The sequence below is a fragment of the Muscardinus avellanarius genome, assembly GCF_963383645.1.
Source record: "Muscardinus avellanarius genome assembly, chromosome: 11".
Classification (NCBI taxonomy): Eukaryota; Metazoa; Chordata; class Mammalia; order Rodentia; family Gliridae; genus Muscardinus; species Muscardinus avellanarius.
In genome coordinates, this window is record NC_137797.1 from 83,171,120 (window position 1) to 83,186,786 (window position 15,667).

The 15,667-nt window shown below is 35.3% G+C and overlaps 1 protein-coding gene across 2 annotated transcripts in view; it reads left to right on the top strand.

Moving 5' to 3' along the window:
* Positions 1-15,667, top strand: part of CPNE8 (copine 8) — a gene marked incomplete at both ends in the record, with an annotated part of 248,034 nt that overhangs the window by 63,282 nt on the left and 169,085 nt on the right. Inside the window, one exon of one of the 2 annotated variants that reach the window (XM_080705259.1) lies at positions 2,557-2,596. In XM_080705259.1, coding sequence (XP_080561385.1) covers positions 2,557-2,596 — 40 coding nt within the window. Of the gene's footprint in view, positions 1-2,556; positions 2,597-15,667 lie in introns of those variants that run through there. The other variant, XM_080705260.1, reaches the window with a different exon arrangement.

Consider the following 15,667-nt stretch of genomic DNA (forward strand, 5'->3'; position numbering starts at 1 on the left):
TCTTTTCTTCTGACAGACGCAGGGTGGACCTACAAGCAGCTTCTATACCCAACAGGGGAACCTCATCTTGTCCTTCACTGTCAAGACACTCCAGATTTTGTGTGTGTGTGTGTGTGTGTGTGTGTGTGTGTGTGTGTGCACTATAAAAGATGTAAAACAGAAGCATTCTAACTTTGAGTTACACCCCTAGCCCTACTTCATATTTTATTTTCAAACAGAGTCTCACTAAGTTGCAGAGGGCCTCACTAGTTGCCAAGGCTTGCTTTGAACCTACCATCCTCCTGTCTCAGTCTCCCAAGTGCTGAAATTACAGGTATGTGGCACCATGCCTGGCTGAACCCCAGATTTTGAAAGTACCCCTCACTTGGCTTGGTGGAGTAGAAAGAGCCTCCCTCCTGCTCCTCAATGGGGACAAAATACCTCATCACTTATGAGTACTGGCTGAGCATAAGACCATTGGCTGCTTTGACCCCAAAAACCGTGACTCATGGGTAGAGCTTAGATAATAATGAAGGGTACTTAGCATGTTCTTTTCTACTTTGAGTGTTAGTTGCAATTCCAGAAATACAGAAATAATTTTGGTCAATCTCTGTTCCTTTCTACTAGAAAACATGCTCTTCAAGATCCATCTAGCTCAGTACTGCCAACTCCATAGACTCATGATAAACTTTCAGCAGCAGGATGAGGTTGTTTACAAAGTTCCCTTTAGTGTCCTGGGGCATAGCAGGCAGTCCCACGGAGCACTCAGCTCCCTGCTTTTGTTGTATCTCTCTTTCTTAAGAGAGGGTGACACACATACTCGTAGATAGTTATAGTTACATATCCACACTGGAACCATCTAGAATGCAGTGCTTATATTCTGACCCCTGAGAGTAAGAACCAGTGTAAGTACTGATATTTTTAGAAAAGTTAGAAGAAAATTTTATTAAAAGAAAAATCACAATAATTTCTAATCTTTGTAATACAACATGTTACCTAAGGTCTCCAGAGTAATGACAAAAAGTATCCACTTATACTAATATTTTAAAAAGCTTTGTTAAATATAGTTAAAGAGGATTGTATTTGGAAATTTTTAACCTCATTGCAATGAAAACATGATTTGTTTTTTACTTCTAACTAAATGGAACATGTTATTTTTTTTCTCCTACATTGACCTAGAAGACATTTTCCCAGGATGATTTCTGAAAGGGATCCAGTACAGCTTTGTTTCATATCTGATTTTTTACAGTTGCTAATTTCAGTTTTATCTTTCAAAATTATCTGGAGTAAAAACAATTCCTAGATAATAAATATTTTTTTTATCTAATACATGTGGGTCTACAGTTAGATTTAAAAATTCTAGGCCATAACTGAAAAGTGATTGGCATGTCTGGATATAAAAGAGAGCACGTGGGAATGATTCTGAGTCAGGTTTGCATCACATAATTTTTTCTTTTTTTTTTTGGTGGTACTGGGGTTCCTGAAAAACCTTCTACCTCTGGGCTATACTCCCAGACCTATTTTATACTTTTTTTAAATTTGGAAATAGGGTCTCTTAAGCCAGTGCGGCTGGCTTTGAACCTGCACATTCCTCCTGTCTCCGTTTCCGAAGTGCAGGGATTACAAGTGTGTGCTACCATGCCCAGCTTGCATCATATAATTTTAAAGCCATTTTTTGGCAGAGTCCTCTGGTAGTGGTGTGTGCACCTCTGCCCTACATCTGTACACTCAGTAATCTCTATTTTTCCTCCTCTTATTGGTTGGAATGTGTTGTTTCATTGTTGAAAATACTTTCTTTATATAAGAGAGAAGACTAACCTTAAAAACAAAGGCAGTCAGTTTTTAGTCAGAAGCTATATATAAGAAATATAATTTAGGAGATAGACTAGAGTACAATTATTTTCTCATTAAGGGATTTGGCATGTTGAGGTTATTTTGACAGTCAGTAATCTCTTCACTTCTAAATACTCTTCAAAGGAAGGGCTTAAAGTGATAATGAATTATGCTATCCTAGAATTTCTCTAAGAGATTTTTTTTTTTAGTTATATTAGTCAAAACCAGAGCATACAGTAGTCTCATGTAAATATATTCCTGTTTTTATGAAGTGCAGTTTCCACAAGTCCTGTGATTAGGGAAAAAATACTTTCTCATTACTTCAGTATTTAAGTAGTATTTAAGATATTATGAACTATAATGCACACAACTGACAGCCTTTTTATCCTTTGGTGATATTTAGAAGAGAAGAATTTTCAGTTTTTAGGGAATTTTGAAGTCACTTAAGCAATATTGGAATACTGCCAATACACAGAAAAGATAGATTTTAAACTTCTCAGAAAAAATAATTGATGAATGCACAAATATTAAGACTTCTTAGGTTTATAGAAAAAAAAGGACCCAGGGACTCTATTTACTATTGGCATATAGGCCACAGATCATGAGAAAATTCTAAGTTTGGTAGGTTTCTCCCCATTTGTATTGTTATTTATTCATTTTAACATATGCATGTATTGAAAAATATTAATATTACATCTAGAATATTTTGAGGTAATAATTTAAATTTTATATTTCAATTTTTAGGTATGATGTTGATTCAAAGAGCCCTAACTTGTCCAAACATGTAAGTTAATATTTTATAATTATAATATATATTGTTATATGACTTATTGCTATTCATGATGAGTTATCAATATTAAAATTATGTTTATAACTTTTCATGTAATTTGTCTGTGTAGAAAGTAAAAATTGTTTTGTTTTATTCAATTTTTGTGGTACTGGGGATTAAACCTAGGGATATTCTGTCACTCAAGTACATCCCCAGCCCTATTCAATTTTTATTTTAAGACAGGGTCTCAAAAAGTTATCGAGGCTGACCTGAAACTTGCCATCCTGTCTTAGCCTTCCAAGTAGCTGAGATTACAGGTGTGAGCCACCTTACTTGGCTATAAAAAACCTTTTTAAGGAACCCTAGAATTACAATTGGAGAAGCTTATTTAAAAAAAAAAGTGGAAAAACTTATTAAAAGAAAAGGGCAAGAGATTAGTTTTGTTATATTTATTTAAGAAACAAATACCATTTTCATTGCTAAGTTGGATCAATTTCAGCAAGATGGGAGCCTATAGTTGTTTGGAAGGCTTCACTTCTGGGAGAATGAGAGGCACTTGGTCAGGAGGAGAGGTGTGTTATTCTGCTTCCCTTGTAGTCCACTTCTTCAGCAATGTTTCCTGAGAAGCTTCCTTGGCCAGGCACATGCCAGCTTCTAAGGAGTCAGTGTGAACAGAATACACATAGTCTCCCTCCTTCAGCAATGTTTCCTGAGAAGCTTCCTCGGCCAGGCACATGCCAGCTTCTAAGGAGTCAGTGTGAACAGAATACACATAGTCTCCCTCCATTGGTCCACTGAAGCCTTGTTTTTGGTCCCAACTCCTCCTCCTATTCTCTTTTATCAAGTGCTCCATTCATCAGATAACACTGTTTCCTGGGTAATTAGTTCAGGCCTAGCAGCCTATCTGTTGATCTGTGGGGGTTGAAGTTAGGCCACACCTGGTAGGAAGGGATTTGGGAGGTGAAAACAGCATTCTGAAAAGGGCTAAAAAGGACTCAAAGTGAAATCTGAACTGGAAGCTGTGCTCAGGGACTTTTCATTTTTGCATTATTGTATGCTACTAAATAGAATAGATGAAGTCAGGTGTGGTGGCCATGCCTGAAATCCCAATACTTGGGATGCTAAGACAGTAGGATCACATGTTCAAGGCCAGCCTCAGCAACTTGGAGAGATTCTGTTTCCAAATAAAAAGGGCTGAAGTGTGGTGCAGAAGTATAATGTTCCTCGGTTGACTTTTCTATAAACTGAAAAAGTGCTGCAAAGGGCTGAATTCTTCTTCTAAGGAAAGCTCACTGCAGTTGCTGTCTCTTTCCTGCTCTTGATAAGGTTTATAGTGTTGTGACTGGACATTTAAAGTTTGTTTTCTTGGCTTTGTATTAGAAGTTTTCTAGATGTCTTTGGAAGAATCAGGAAAGGACCATCTTTCAGCATAATTGTTTATTGGCAAAGAAAGAAATGTCTTTTGTTTATCTCAGAGGGAGGTAGTTTATTAAAGAAATTAGTAGCATCTCATAAATGTGAAGTGTAGCTTGGCCTCATGAGGACTAAAGCTGGAAATAGTGTGTGGGACTGTGATATCTACTTCTCATTTCCCTCTCTCATGGTGAGGTGACATTTTTTGGGGGATAGGGGGTAACAGGGAATTGAACCCCAGGGCATTCTACCTCTGAGCTATACCCATAGCCCTTTTAATTCTTTTTTAAACAAGGTCTTGCTAAGTTATTGAAGGTCTTAAGTTGTTGAGGCTGGCCTCTGACCTACAAGCCTCCTGTCTCTTTCTCCTATAGATGTGTGCCACCACACCAGAATTTGGCCACATATTCTTTTTATCATGCCTTTCCTCGAAGTTTCTGCTCTTTAAAGAACAAGTATCTCTGTTTATTAATTATTGTATACATTGGGAAATGACTTCTATAACCCTAACTGGACATAAACTTTCAAGTCTCCACTCTCCCTGAAAATAATTTCTATTTTTTTGTTGTTGTTCAAATTACTATCCACAGTAATGTTAGTAGAGATTTTAAGGGTATATGTGAAGCTGGTCAGATATTGTTCCTGCCAATTCATTGGTCTTTCATTTAGGGAAGAAAGTAGTGTAAGGGATAGGAGTACCTAGGACATGACTGGCTGCTCCTCTTCCCCCAGTAATCAATGCTTACTAAATATTATTCTGTAAAGGCATGCCTCATAAAAGCAATGCTATATATTTAAATAAGTATATATTTATTTCAAGTGATTTTTCTGTTGTGGAAAACACTCTCCCACAAGCAAAGTTTCATATTCCCTCATTCTAAAACATTTTATTTTAATGCTGATTTCCCTGATGACATCTCTTTTACAATCCGATTATCATCATCCATCTTAAAGACCTGAGTTTGTATTATAACTTCCCCTTGTTTCTCCTCACTTCAATTAACTAGTAGTTTTCATATCTATCTCTATTACTCTGACATAGGTTGGGTCAAGATTTAATGGCCAGTCTTTGTTCTTTGCCACACTTGACCTCTTTACTCTTTTTAGCAAAATGGACTATTCTCATCTAGAAAGTATTCACCTCCCCCATATTTCATGAAAATGTCTTCCTTGCCTTTTCCCCTACCTTACAGATTTTATTTTCATTTATTTTCTCCTCCCTCCCTCCCTCCCTTCTTTCCTCCCTCCCTTCCTTCCTTCCTTCCTTCCTTCCTTCCTCCCTCCCTCCCTCCCTTTTTTTCTTCCATACTAGGGATTGAACCCAGGGGCATTTTACCTCCAAACTACACCTACAGCCCTATTTTTTTTTTAACAGAATTTCATTAAGTTGCTAAGAATATCAATATGTTGCTGAGTCTGACCTTGAACCTATAATCATTCTTTCTCAGCCTCTCCTACACTAGGATTACAGGCCTGCACTACCATGATTGGCACCAGTATTATTATTGTTATTCTATTTGTAGTACTGGGGATGGGACCCAGGGGCATTGTACCCCTGAGTTACAAACTCAGCCCTATTGTTTTAGTATTTTTTTTATTATTTATTTGTTTATTTATTTATTTATATTTATTTATTCTTAGTATTTTTTTATTTTTTTGAAACAGGGTCTCACTGAGTTGTGAAGGTCCTCACTAAGTTAGCTGAGGCTGTCCACAAACCACTATCCTCCAGTCTCAGGCTCCCAAATGCTTGGACATCAAGCATGCGCCACCATCCTTAGCTTAACAATAATATTTTTAAGCTTTGTTTTTTCCTCTTGTCTCTTAAAATTAGTTTCTTTTTTTAATACATTTTTAATTGAAAATAAATGGTATATATTTAAACTGTACTTGGTGCCATCTTCCCACACCATTTTCCCTTACCCCCTCCCAACAATGAATGTCCAGGGTAACCATGCTATATTCATACTTTTACACATATTTGAATGTAGCCCCTCATTAATCAAGTTCAGCCTTCTTCCTTTCCTATCTTTCTATTCAAACTTTGCTGAAATTTCCCTTTCATTATCTGGAGTCCCTCTGGTATTCCCCAATATTCCCTAGTTTGGGCATATTAGAGGAAACATATGTACCTTCTCTTTCTGTGCTTAACATAATGCTTTCCAGGACTTTTCATCTTCTTGTGAATGACATGATTTTGTTCTTCTTTATAGCTGAATAGAATTCCATTGTGTGTATTTACCATAATTTTGCAATCCATTCATCTGTTGATGGGGAACTGGGTTGGTTCCATATTTTGGCTATTATGAATTGTGCTGTTATGAGCATAGGTATGCATATGTTACTGTAGTTCTCTGGTTTCAACACCTTTGGGAAAATATCCAGGAGTGGTAGAGCTGGATCATTCCCACTTTTCTGAGGAATCGCCACACAGATCTCCATAGTGGCTGAACTAGTTTTCATTCCCACCAACAGTGTAAAGAGTTCCTCTTTCCCCACATCCTTGCCAACATTTGCATCCCTTCTTTTGTAAAGTGTCTATTCAGTTTAATTTCCCATTTCTTGATTGGGTTGTTTGTTTTGCTAGTGTAGAGTCTTTTGAGCTCTGTGAATATTCTGGATATTAGTCCCCTATCAGAGTGGTGACTGGTAAAGATCTTCTCTCATTTTGTAGGATTCCTCTTTAGGTTATTGATGGTTTCCTTTGATGAGAAGAAACTTTTTAGTTTGATGCCATCCCACTTGTTAATTCTTGTTTTAATTTCCTGAGCTTTAGAGGTCTTGTTGGGAAAGTTACTGCCTCTGTCTATATTTTGTAGTGTTGATCCCATGCTCTACTCTAATAACTTTACAGTCTCTGGTCTAATTTCTAAGTCTTTGGTCCATCTCGAGTTCATTCCTGTGCATGGTGAGGATTTTGTTCCATCTTTCTACAAATGGCTAGCCAGTTCTCCCAGCACCATTTGTTGAAAAGGCTGTCTTTTCTCCAGCATATGAGTTTGTCTCCTTTGTCAAAGATTGACTATAGATGTGTGGATTTGTTTCTGTATCTTCTGTTCTGTTCCACTGGTCAGTATATCTGTTATTGTGCCAGTACCATGCTGTGGATTGTGATGTCTCCTGAGTGATTCTTATTGCTGAGAATTGCTTTGATACTTCTGGGTCTTTACTTTCTCCATATAAAGTTCATGATTGATTTTTCTAGGTCTATGAAGAAAGTTGCTTGTATTTTAGTGAGAATTGCATTGAATCTATAGGTCACTTTTGGCAAAATGGTCATTTTGATGATACTTATTCTGCCTATACATGAGCATTATTTTCTTTATTTCTTTCATTGTGGATTCATTGCTGATGTAAAGAAAAGCCACTGATTACTTTAGGTTGCTTTTGTATCCTGCAACTTTGCTGAATTTGTTAATCAGCTCCATAAGTCTTTTGGTTGAGTTCTTTGGGTCTTCTAGATAAAGTATCATGTCATCTGCAAATAAGGATAATTTTATTTCCTCTCTTCCTATTTGAATTTCTTTGATTTCCTTCTATTTGAATTCCTTTGATTCTTCTATTCTCTTATTGCTGAGGCAAGAGTCTCAAGGACTATATTGAAAAGGACTGGTGATTTTGGGCATCCTTGTTTTATTTCTGATTTTAGAGAAAATTCTTGCAATTTTTTCCCCATTCAATATAATGTTGGCTTTGGGTTTGTTATATATTGCATTAATAATGTTGAACTACGTTCCTTCAATTCCAATTTTCTGCAGTGTATTTAACATAAATGGGTGTTGGATTTTGTTGAATGTTTTTTCAGCATCTATTACTATGATGATGTGGTTTTGGTTCTTGGTTCTATTTATGTGGTGAATAACATGTATTGATGTGTGTATGTTGAACCAGCCTTGTTTTTCTGGGATGAAACCAACTTGGTTGTGGTGTATTATTCTCTTGATATGGTTTTGAATGCATATGGCTAGTATTTTGTTTAGAATTTTTGCATCTGTGTTCATTAAAGATATTGGTCTGTAGTTTTTCTCCACTATATGTGGTCATGTCTTCTTTTTCATTTCTGATTTTAATAATTTAGGTTGATTCTCTTTTTCTTTTGGTGAGGTTGGCGAGGGATTTATTACTTCTATTAATCTTTTCAAAGAACCAGCTTTTTGTTTTGTTTATTCTTTGAACTGTTTTTGATTCTCTATTCATTTATTTCTGCTCTGATTTTAATAATTTCCTGCCTTATGCTGGCTTTGGGATTAGAGTGTTGCAGTCTTTTCAGGTCCTTGAGTTTTGTCATTAGGTTCTTGGTGATTTTCTGTCCTTATATGGGCACTCAGTGCTATAAACTTTCCTCTTAATACTGCCTTCATAGTGTCCCATAGATTTTGGTAAGTTGTGTCTCTGCTTTCATAAATTTCTTTATTTCTTCCCTAATTTCCACTCTTACCCATTCATCTCTCAATAGTTTTTCATTCAATCTCCATGTATTTGAATAGTTCCTTTTTAGTTTCCTATTGTTGATTTCTACTTTCATCCAGTATGTTCTGAAAAGATGCAAGGAATTATATTACATCTTTGCATTTGCTGGTGCTTTCTTTGTGTCCCAGGGTGTGATCTATTTTGGGGATGGTTCCATGGGCTGCTGAGAAGAATGTGTATTCTGTAGTTCCTGGTTGAAATATTCTGTCTAGGTTTATTAGGTCCATTTGGTTTATAGTTATCTTTAGTTCTAAAGAGTCTTTACTCATCTTTTGCCTTGAAGATTAATCCATTGGTGTGAGAGGCATGTTAACATCTCCCAGAATTATTGTATTTGGATCTATTTGAGATCTGATGTCCAGAAGGGTTTGTTTTACAAATGTGGTTGCACATTTGTTCCTTTTAATAAAAGGAAGTGCCCTGTTTTGTCTCTTCTGTTGTGTTTTAGTTTAATGTCTGTTTTGTTGGATATCAGGGTTGCTACCCCTGACCTTTTTTGTTCTCCAATACCATGGTATATCTTTTTCTATCCTTTCTCTTTCAGTCTGTGAATGTCTTTGTGTCTAAAGTGAGTTTCTTGCAAACAGCATATATTTGCATTATGTTTTTTTAATCCACATTGCCAATCTAGGTCTTTTGATTGATGAGTTAAGTCCTTTGACATTAAGAGTTATTATTGAAATATGATTTTTGTTTTCTGTCATTTTGTGTTCTGTCTTCTGTTTGGTAGCTTGTTCTTTCCTCTTTACTTAGAAGCCCCACTGATAACCTTCCTCTATTCTCTTATTCTGAAGTCTGCTTCTTTTTTCTTCTTTATGGGTTATTTCTTTAACTGTTTTCTCTAGTGTTGGCTTTGAATTCATGAATTTTTTGGAATTCTGTTTATCTTGAAACACTTTTGTTTCTCCATCAAGTTTGAATAGTAGTTTTGCTAGATATAATAGTTTTGGTTGGAAGTTATTTTCTTCCAGGGTCTGGTTATACCAGTCTCTCCTAGCATTCATGACCTGGGTTGTATAGTCTGGGGCGATTCTTATTCTTTTGCCTCTGTATGTTACCATCCTTTTGTTCTCACTGATTTTAGGATCTTTTCCTTGGCCTCTGTTAATCATTTTGACTATTATGTGGTGTGGGGAGGTCCTTCTTTGATCTTGTTTTAATGGTGTTCTGTATGTCTCCTGGACATGAAGATAAAGTCTCTTTCCATGTTTGGGAAATTCTCTGAAATTATTTCCCTGAAGAGATTGCAGATGCCTCTGGTCTGTAACTCTATTCCTTCTTCAATGCCTTTTATCCATAAGTTAGGATGCTTCATGTTGTCCCTTATTTGTTGGACATTCAGTTTTTGTTGCTGCAATGAATTCTGTGTATTGTTGACTGTGTTTTCGGTTTTGGATGAACTGTCTTCTAAAAGTGATATTCTATTTTCCATTTCATCTAATCTTCCAGAATTTCTTTCTATTGCTATCTTCATTTCATTTATTGACTCTTTGTTTTCATTCCAGACCTCTTTGTGATTCTTTCTTAGTATTTATAATTCATCTTTAATCTCCTCTAGACTTGTTTCAAATCCTTTCTATTTCCATCATATTGTAGATCAAGATTCAGAACTCCCCTTCTTGAATTTTTTGTAGGTCAGTATTCGTTACTTCTGTCATTTCTTCACTATTCCTGGATTTCATATTTTCAAAGTTCTCAGGTTTGTCTTTCTGATGTCTTCCCATCATTTGTGGATTTTATGTTTAGTTCAGTCTTAGTAGTAGGATTTTAGAAGAGTCAACAGGTAAGCAGTACTTTTTTGAGTGGTGAGGGTTGGGTGATGGCGGTGTAGCTAGGGTGATGGGTGCAGGAGTCAGGTAAGATAGAGTATATAATTAGGTTGTGTCAGAATCTAAATATTATAAGTTTGTATCAGGTTGAGAATGGGAGAAGTTTTGATAGTAAGGTTGTTATAATTATTGGAATATGTAAGTATGGAGATGTGAGAAACTTTGTGTATTAAACAGATACATTTAGGGAACAAAGAGAAAGTTTTGAGGGAAGATATTAGCCTAAATTGAAGACCTTTGTAGAAGGAGTAGGGGAAAGGAGCAAACATAAACAGATAAAGTAACAAAGTAAGGTACAAAGGCTAACTAGTATACATCAAATATAAACTACGAAGTTGACAAAAACAAAAATAGACCACGAAGAGAGAACAAATAGTGTTAATAGAATAAACAGGATAAAAATAAAATAAAACGAACTAACAGCCATGTGACATGAAGTGAAAGCACCAAAGAAAAAAACCCAAATAAAAGTAAAAATAAGAAAAAAAAAATCCCCACATAAAACCAAAAAGCAAGAAAACCCAAATCCTCCAAGCGTTAACACCAGCCCTATTTTTTATTCTTTGTTTTGAAACAGGGTCTCATTGATTTGCAAAGGGCCTCACTAAGTTGCCGAGGTTGTCTCAGAACCACTATCCTCCTGTCTCAGCCTCCCAAATGCTGGGATTACAAGTGTGCACCACAACTTCCATCTTTTATTTAAATTTTTATCCCAACTCACTCTATAGATTATTTTTGGGAGAGATCGCCATTTTTATACCATACCCCAATGTCTCTCAAGTGATATTTTCTGTGCACATAAGCAATTCCAAGTTTCTGTTTTCTAGTAGATGGCCTATACATGTCTAAAACTAAAATATATTTTATATTTATGGTTCTTTTCATGTCATACTTGCTTCTGACCCTCTTATTTGCCTTGAGAATAATTTGTCAGCACAGTTTACTTAGAAAACTTGATGCACCTTGGACCATGACACACACCTGTAATCCTAGTACTTGGGAGGCTGAGGTCAATTCAAGCCTCAGCAATTTAACAATACCCTCAGCAACTTGGTGAGGCCCTATTTCAAAATAAAAATAAAATAGACCTGGAACACTCCTGGGTTTAATTCCTATTACTACAAAAGATAAAAATAAAAAATAGAAAACCTGGTTTCATCATTATCTATTTTATTTTATTTTATTTTATTGGTACATTGTAGTCACACATCTTAATGGGGTACAAGATGGTAGAGGCATACATAATGCATCACTCACTTAGCCCATTTTCACTTTATACCCCATCCATTACCTACTTTTTATCTTACATATCACATTCTATAAATAACTAAATTCTGTGCATTCTTACAAATAATTGTTTATCTTTCTTCTTTTCTTTGTTCAGATTCCCATTACTTTTCTTCTAAGTTATTGCATAGCCTTCCATTATTCTCATGGTTTATATAATTTCACTTTTTAATCTCTCTTTTACATTGCTATCTGTGATATATTTTCAAAATATATTCAGGTGACAAAATAAATTTGTTAATAATTGCCTGAACTTGTGAGTAAAGCATGTCAAAAGAGGTAGATAATGTATTTTTGAATTGTCATAAGAGTTGTTAGAGATGACTGTGTTGAAATGCTGTTAGATATTAACAACAGTAAAAGCTCTTCCTTATTTGAAAGCATTCAAATACAGATTTTAGGTAAAGAGCATTTAACCTATTCAACCGAATAGGAATTCATGATGCATTTTGAAGATTAGAGCTGCCAGTAACGAAGGGAGGGTTATTCCCAGAGGATTTGATTCTTTAAGAGCATGGTTGATGACTTGCCAATTTTGCATAGTGAAATATAGACTAGAAACTTTTAGGAAAGACCTCTAAGTGCCCAGGCTTACATGTAGGCTGACAATACTTTTTTTTTGTTTGTTTGTTTTTTAGAAAAAAAAAAAAAAGGATTTAGTAGCAAGAGAGCCTGTATTTTTTTTTCCATTCTAATTTCTGAGAATTTTTAAAGATTCCTTTAGATTTTCCTTGTATGACCACTTTATTTGTGACTGATACTTTATTTGGTGACTGGTTAAAACCCATTTTTATACCCTTAGGGAAAATTGAGAAATAATATAGAGCTTCACCTTAGATTTCTAATATTGCAACTGAATATGAGATGAAACATTAAGAATTAGCATACATTTAATTGGTTCTCCTGATGATTGAAAAGTTTTCAGTGGGATACCATTGTGCTCTCAGTGAATACAGATAGAATCCAGTAATATATATTTTTAGAGGATTTACCTTGTTACCATTATTTGAGGAGATATTGTCACTTAAATATTTTTCCCATATGTGTTAGGAGCCATGAATGAAGCATGGCATTTTGAATTCCAAGTTTTTTGTCTAAAGTGCCAGTTTAACCCACTCATCTTAATGCTATTAGCAGAAGCATACAGCATCCTTTCATTTGCATAGTTTAATTGCATCAACTGAATAATTAATGAAAAGTTTAACCATAGGCCCGTGATTCATGTACCTAAGATTCTTTTTGGTGTGCTGGACCAGATAATAGTGAAACTGTACTTTGTGTGCTAAAATTTTATACTCACTAGACAATCCAAAATGTATTTATTCACTTGGTTGATCTCAGAAGGCACCTGCTAAACTTTTGATTCAGAAGTATAAGTGGCTTACAGGATTACTACTTTGGCCATAAGACTTCCATAAAGTCTTTTATGGATTACTACTTTGGCCATTAGTCTTCCATAAAGGTGTATATGTTCTTTAGTATAATTTCTAAGTATCAGGCATATAAAATTTTATTTTTTATTTATTTATTTTTTTTGCAGGTCTGGGGATGGAACTCAGGGGCATTTGACCTCTGAGCTAAACCCCCTGCCCTATTTTTTATTCTTTATTTTGAAACCGGGTCTCACTGAGTTGCAGAGGGCCTCACTAAGTAGCTGAGGCTGTCCGCAAACCGTGATCCTTCAGGTCTCAGCCTCCAGAATGCTGGGATTACAAGCGTGCGCTACCACGCCCGGCTAAACTTTTATTGTTGATTAGTTGTATTTTAAAATTGCATTAGAAAATTAAGTATTTGAACATATTTATGTGTGGAACAATATATTTTCATTAAAATGTAAAACTAAGCTAATCTATATATGACTAAACTGAAATTTAATTTGTATAGTCAAATAGTTAGAAATGACTGCCTTGAATTTCTGTTAGAAATTAATAACAGCAAAACACTTCCTTATTGGGAAGCAGCTAAGTATAGATTTTAGGTATGGAGCATGTAACTCATTAAACCTAATAGGAAGTCAATAAATATATTCTGTTGTAATGCTGGAAAATATAGCAATGAATAAAACAAGCAATATTTCTTTCCTCAGACAACTTATATTTTGGAGTTAGGGAGATATTGCCAATGAATACAAGTAAATGGTTAAGATAATTTATTTTATTTATGTCATTTATATTAATAAGACAGTGATTGAGTTTGAGTGATAAAGAATGTTAGAAGCTGAGGTTCTCCTCAACCAAGCAGACTGGTTCTACATAAGTTTCCACCTCAAGGAAATACTTAATGAGGAGAACATGGGGATTTTTGAACATTCAGGCAAATGGCATTTCAGACAAGAGTAACAATAGTTCAAAGAACTTAAGACAGGAAAGACTTTGTTATGTTGGTGTGACTGAAAGGTGGCTACCACATGTAGATATTGTTTGGGAAGTGCTAGGGATTGAACCCAGAGGTATTCTACCTCTTAACTATATTCCCCAGCCCCTTTTTAGTTTTTGTTTTGAAACAGTCTGAGAGTTGCTAAAAGTCTCAATAAATTGCTGAGGCTGATCTCAAAACTGTGATCCTCCTATCTCAGCCTCCCAAGTACTAAAATTACAAGTGTGAGCCACTATTTCTGGCTTATAGAATATATTGAATGAAGAGAGTGGAATGAAAGAATTTGAAAAGGGAAAAATGAAAGAGTGATATAGAGATTTGTAGGTCATTTTTAAGAGTTTGTGTGTTTTCTGTATTTAAATGGTGACTGTGGAAGCTGAAGTAGAGAATGAGGGTGAAGAAGCAAAATTAGAATCACCAAACATAAATCTGTTGTAATTTGGCTAGGTTGACAACATTTGGTAATTAATGCCATTGAAGTGGTAAGAAGTGGTCAGATTTGGAATGTATAGGTGCTGAACTAAATTTCTGATGTGAAAATAAGACAAGTTAATATGGCTTCTAGGTATGAGGAGCTGGACAAATAGTGATGAAGTTTCTGCAGTAAAGTCCACTGGGGAGGAAGAAGTGGAGGTAGGGGGAGGATGAAAGAGTCAGGTGTGAGGCCAGGTTTACCTTGAATCTGAGATCCAGTGTGCATTCAAATGGAGAAACTGATGAGGCAATGGCTGGAGATTGCAAATAGAGATTTGGGAACTGTCAGCCAATTTATTTCTAAGAGAAATAATTTTCTAAGAGAAAATTATTTGTATTTCTAAGAAATACAAATTCTCTTAGAAATTCCAGAAAATTATTGTAGCTGGGGCTGTCCACAAAACACAATCCTCCTGTCTCTGTTTGTGTTTTGAATGATTGCTATTCTAGTATAAGTATCGAGAAATCTCAGGATAGTTTTGATTTGCTAATGATGTTGAGCATTTTTTCATACATTTATTGGCCATTTGAACTTATTTTGTGAAGTGTCTAGTTAGTTCACTTGCTCATTTTTTATTGAGTTATTTGTTTTCTTAGTGCTGAATTTCTTGAGTTCTCTGTATACTCTAGATATTAGTCCTCTATCAGAGGAATAGTTGGCAAAAATTTTCTCCCATTCTGTTGGCTTTCTTTTGAGTTTTATGATGGTTTACTTTGCTGTACAAAAGCTCTTCAGTTTAATGCAATCCCACCTATTGATTTGCCTTTTATTTTCTTGTGCCTTTGCGATCTTGTTGACAAAGCTTTTACCTGTACCTGTGTGTTGTATTGTGTACCTATACCCTCTTCAAGGAGCTGTAAGGCCTCTGTCTAATTTCCAAGTCTTTGAAACATCTTTAATTGACTCTTGTACAGGGTGAGAAAGTGAGGTTTATTTCCATTTTTTTGCACATGCTTAACCAGTTTTGCCAATGCCATTTGTTGAACAGACTATCTTTCAGTGTATGTTTTTGGCCCCTTTGTTAAAAATCAATTGGCTGTAAGGGTGTGGATTTATTTCTGAGTCTTCTATTCTGCTCCATTGGTCGATGTGTCTGTTTTTGTGCCAGTACCCTGCTTTTTTTTTTCTAGTATAGTTTGTGTGTGTTTCATAACATTTATTCATACATTTTAATTTTTTATTGGTGAATTGTATTCATTTATCATAATGGGATAAAAACTTGGGTAGACATACATG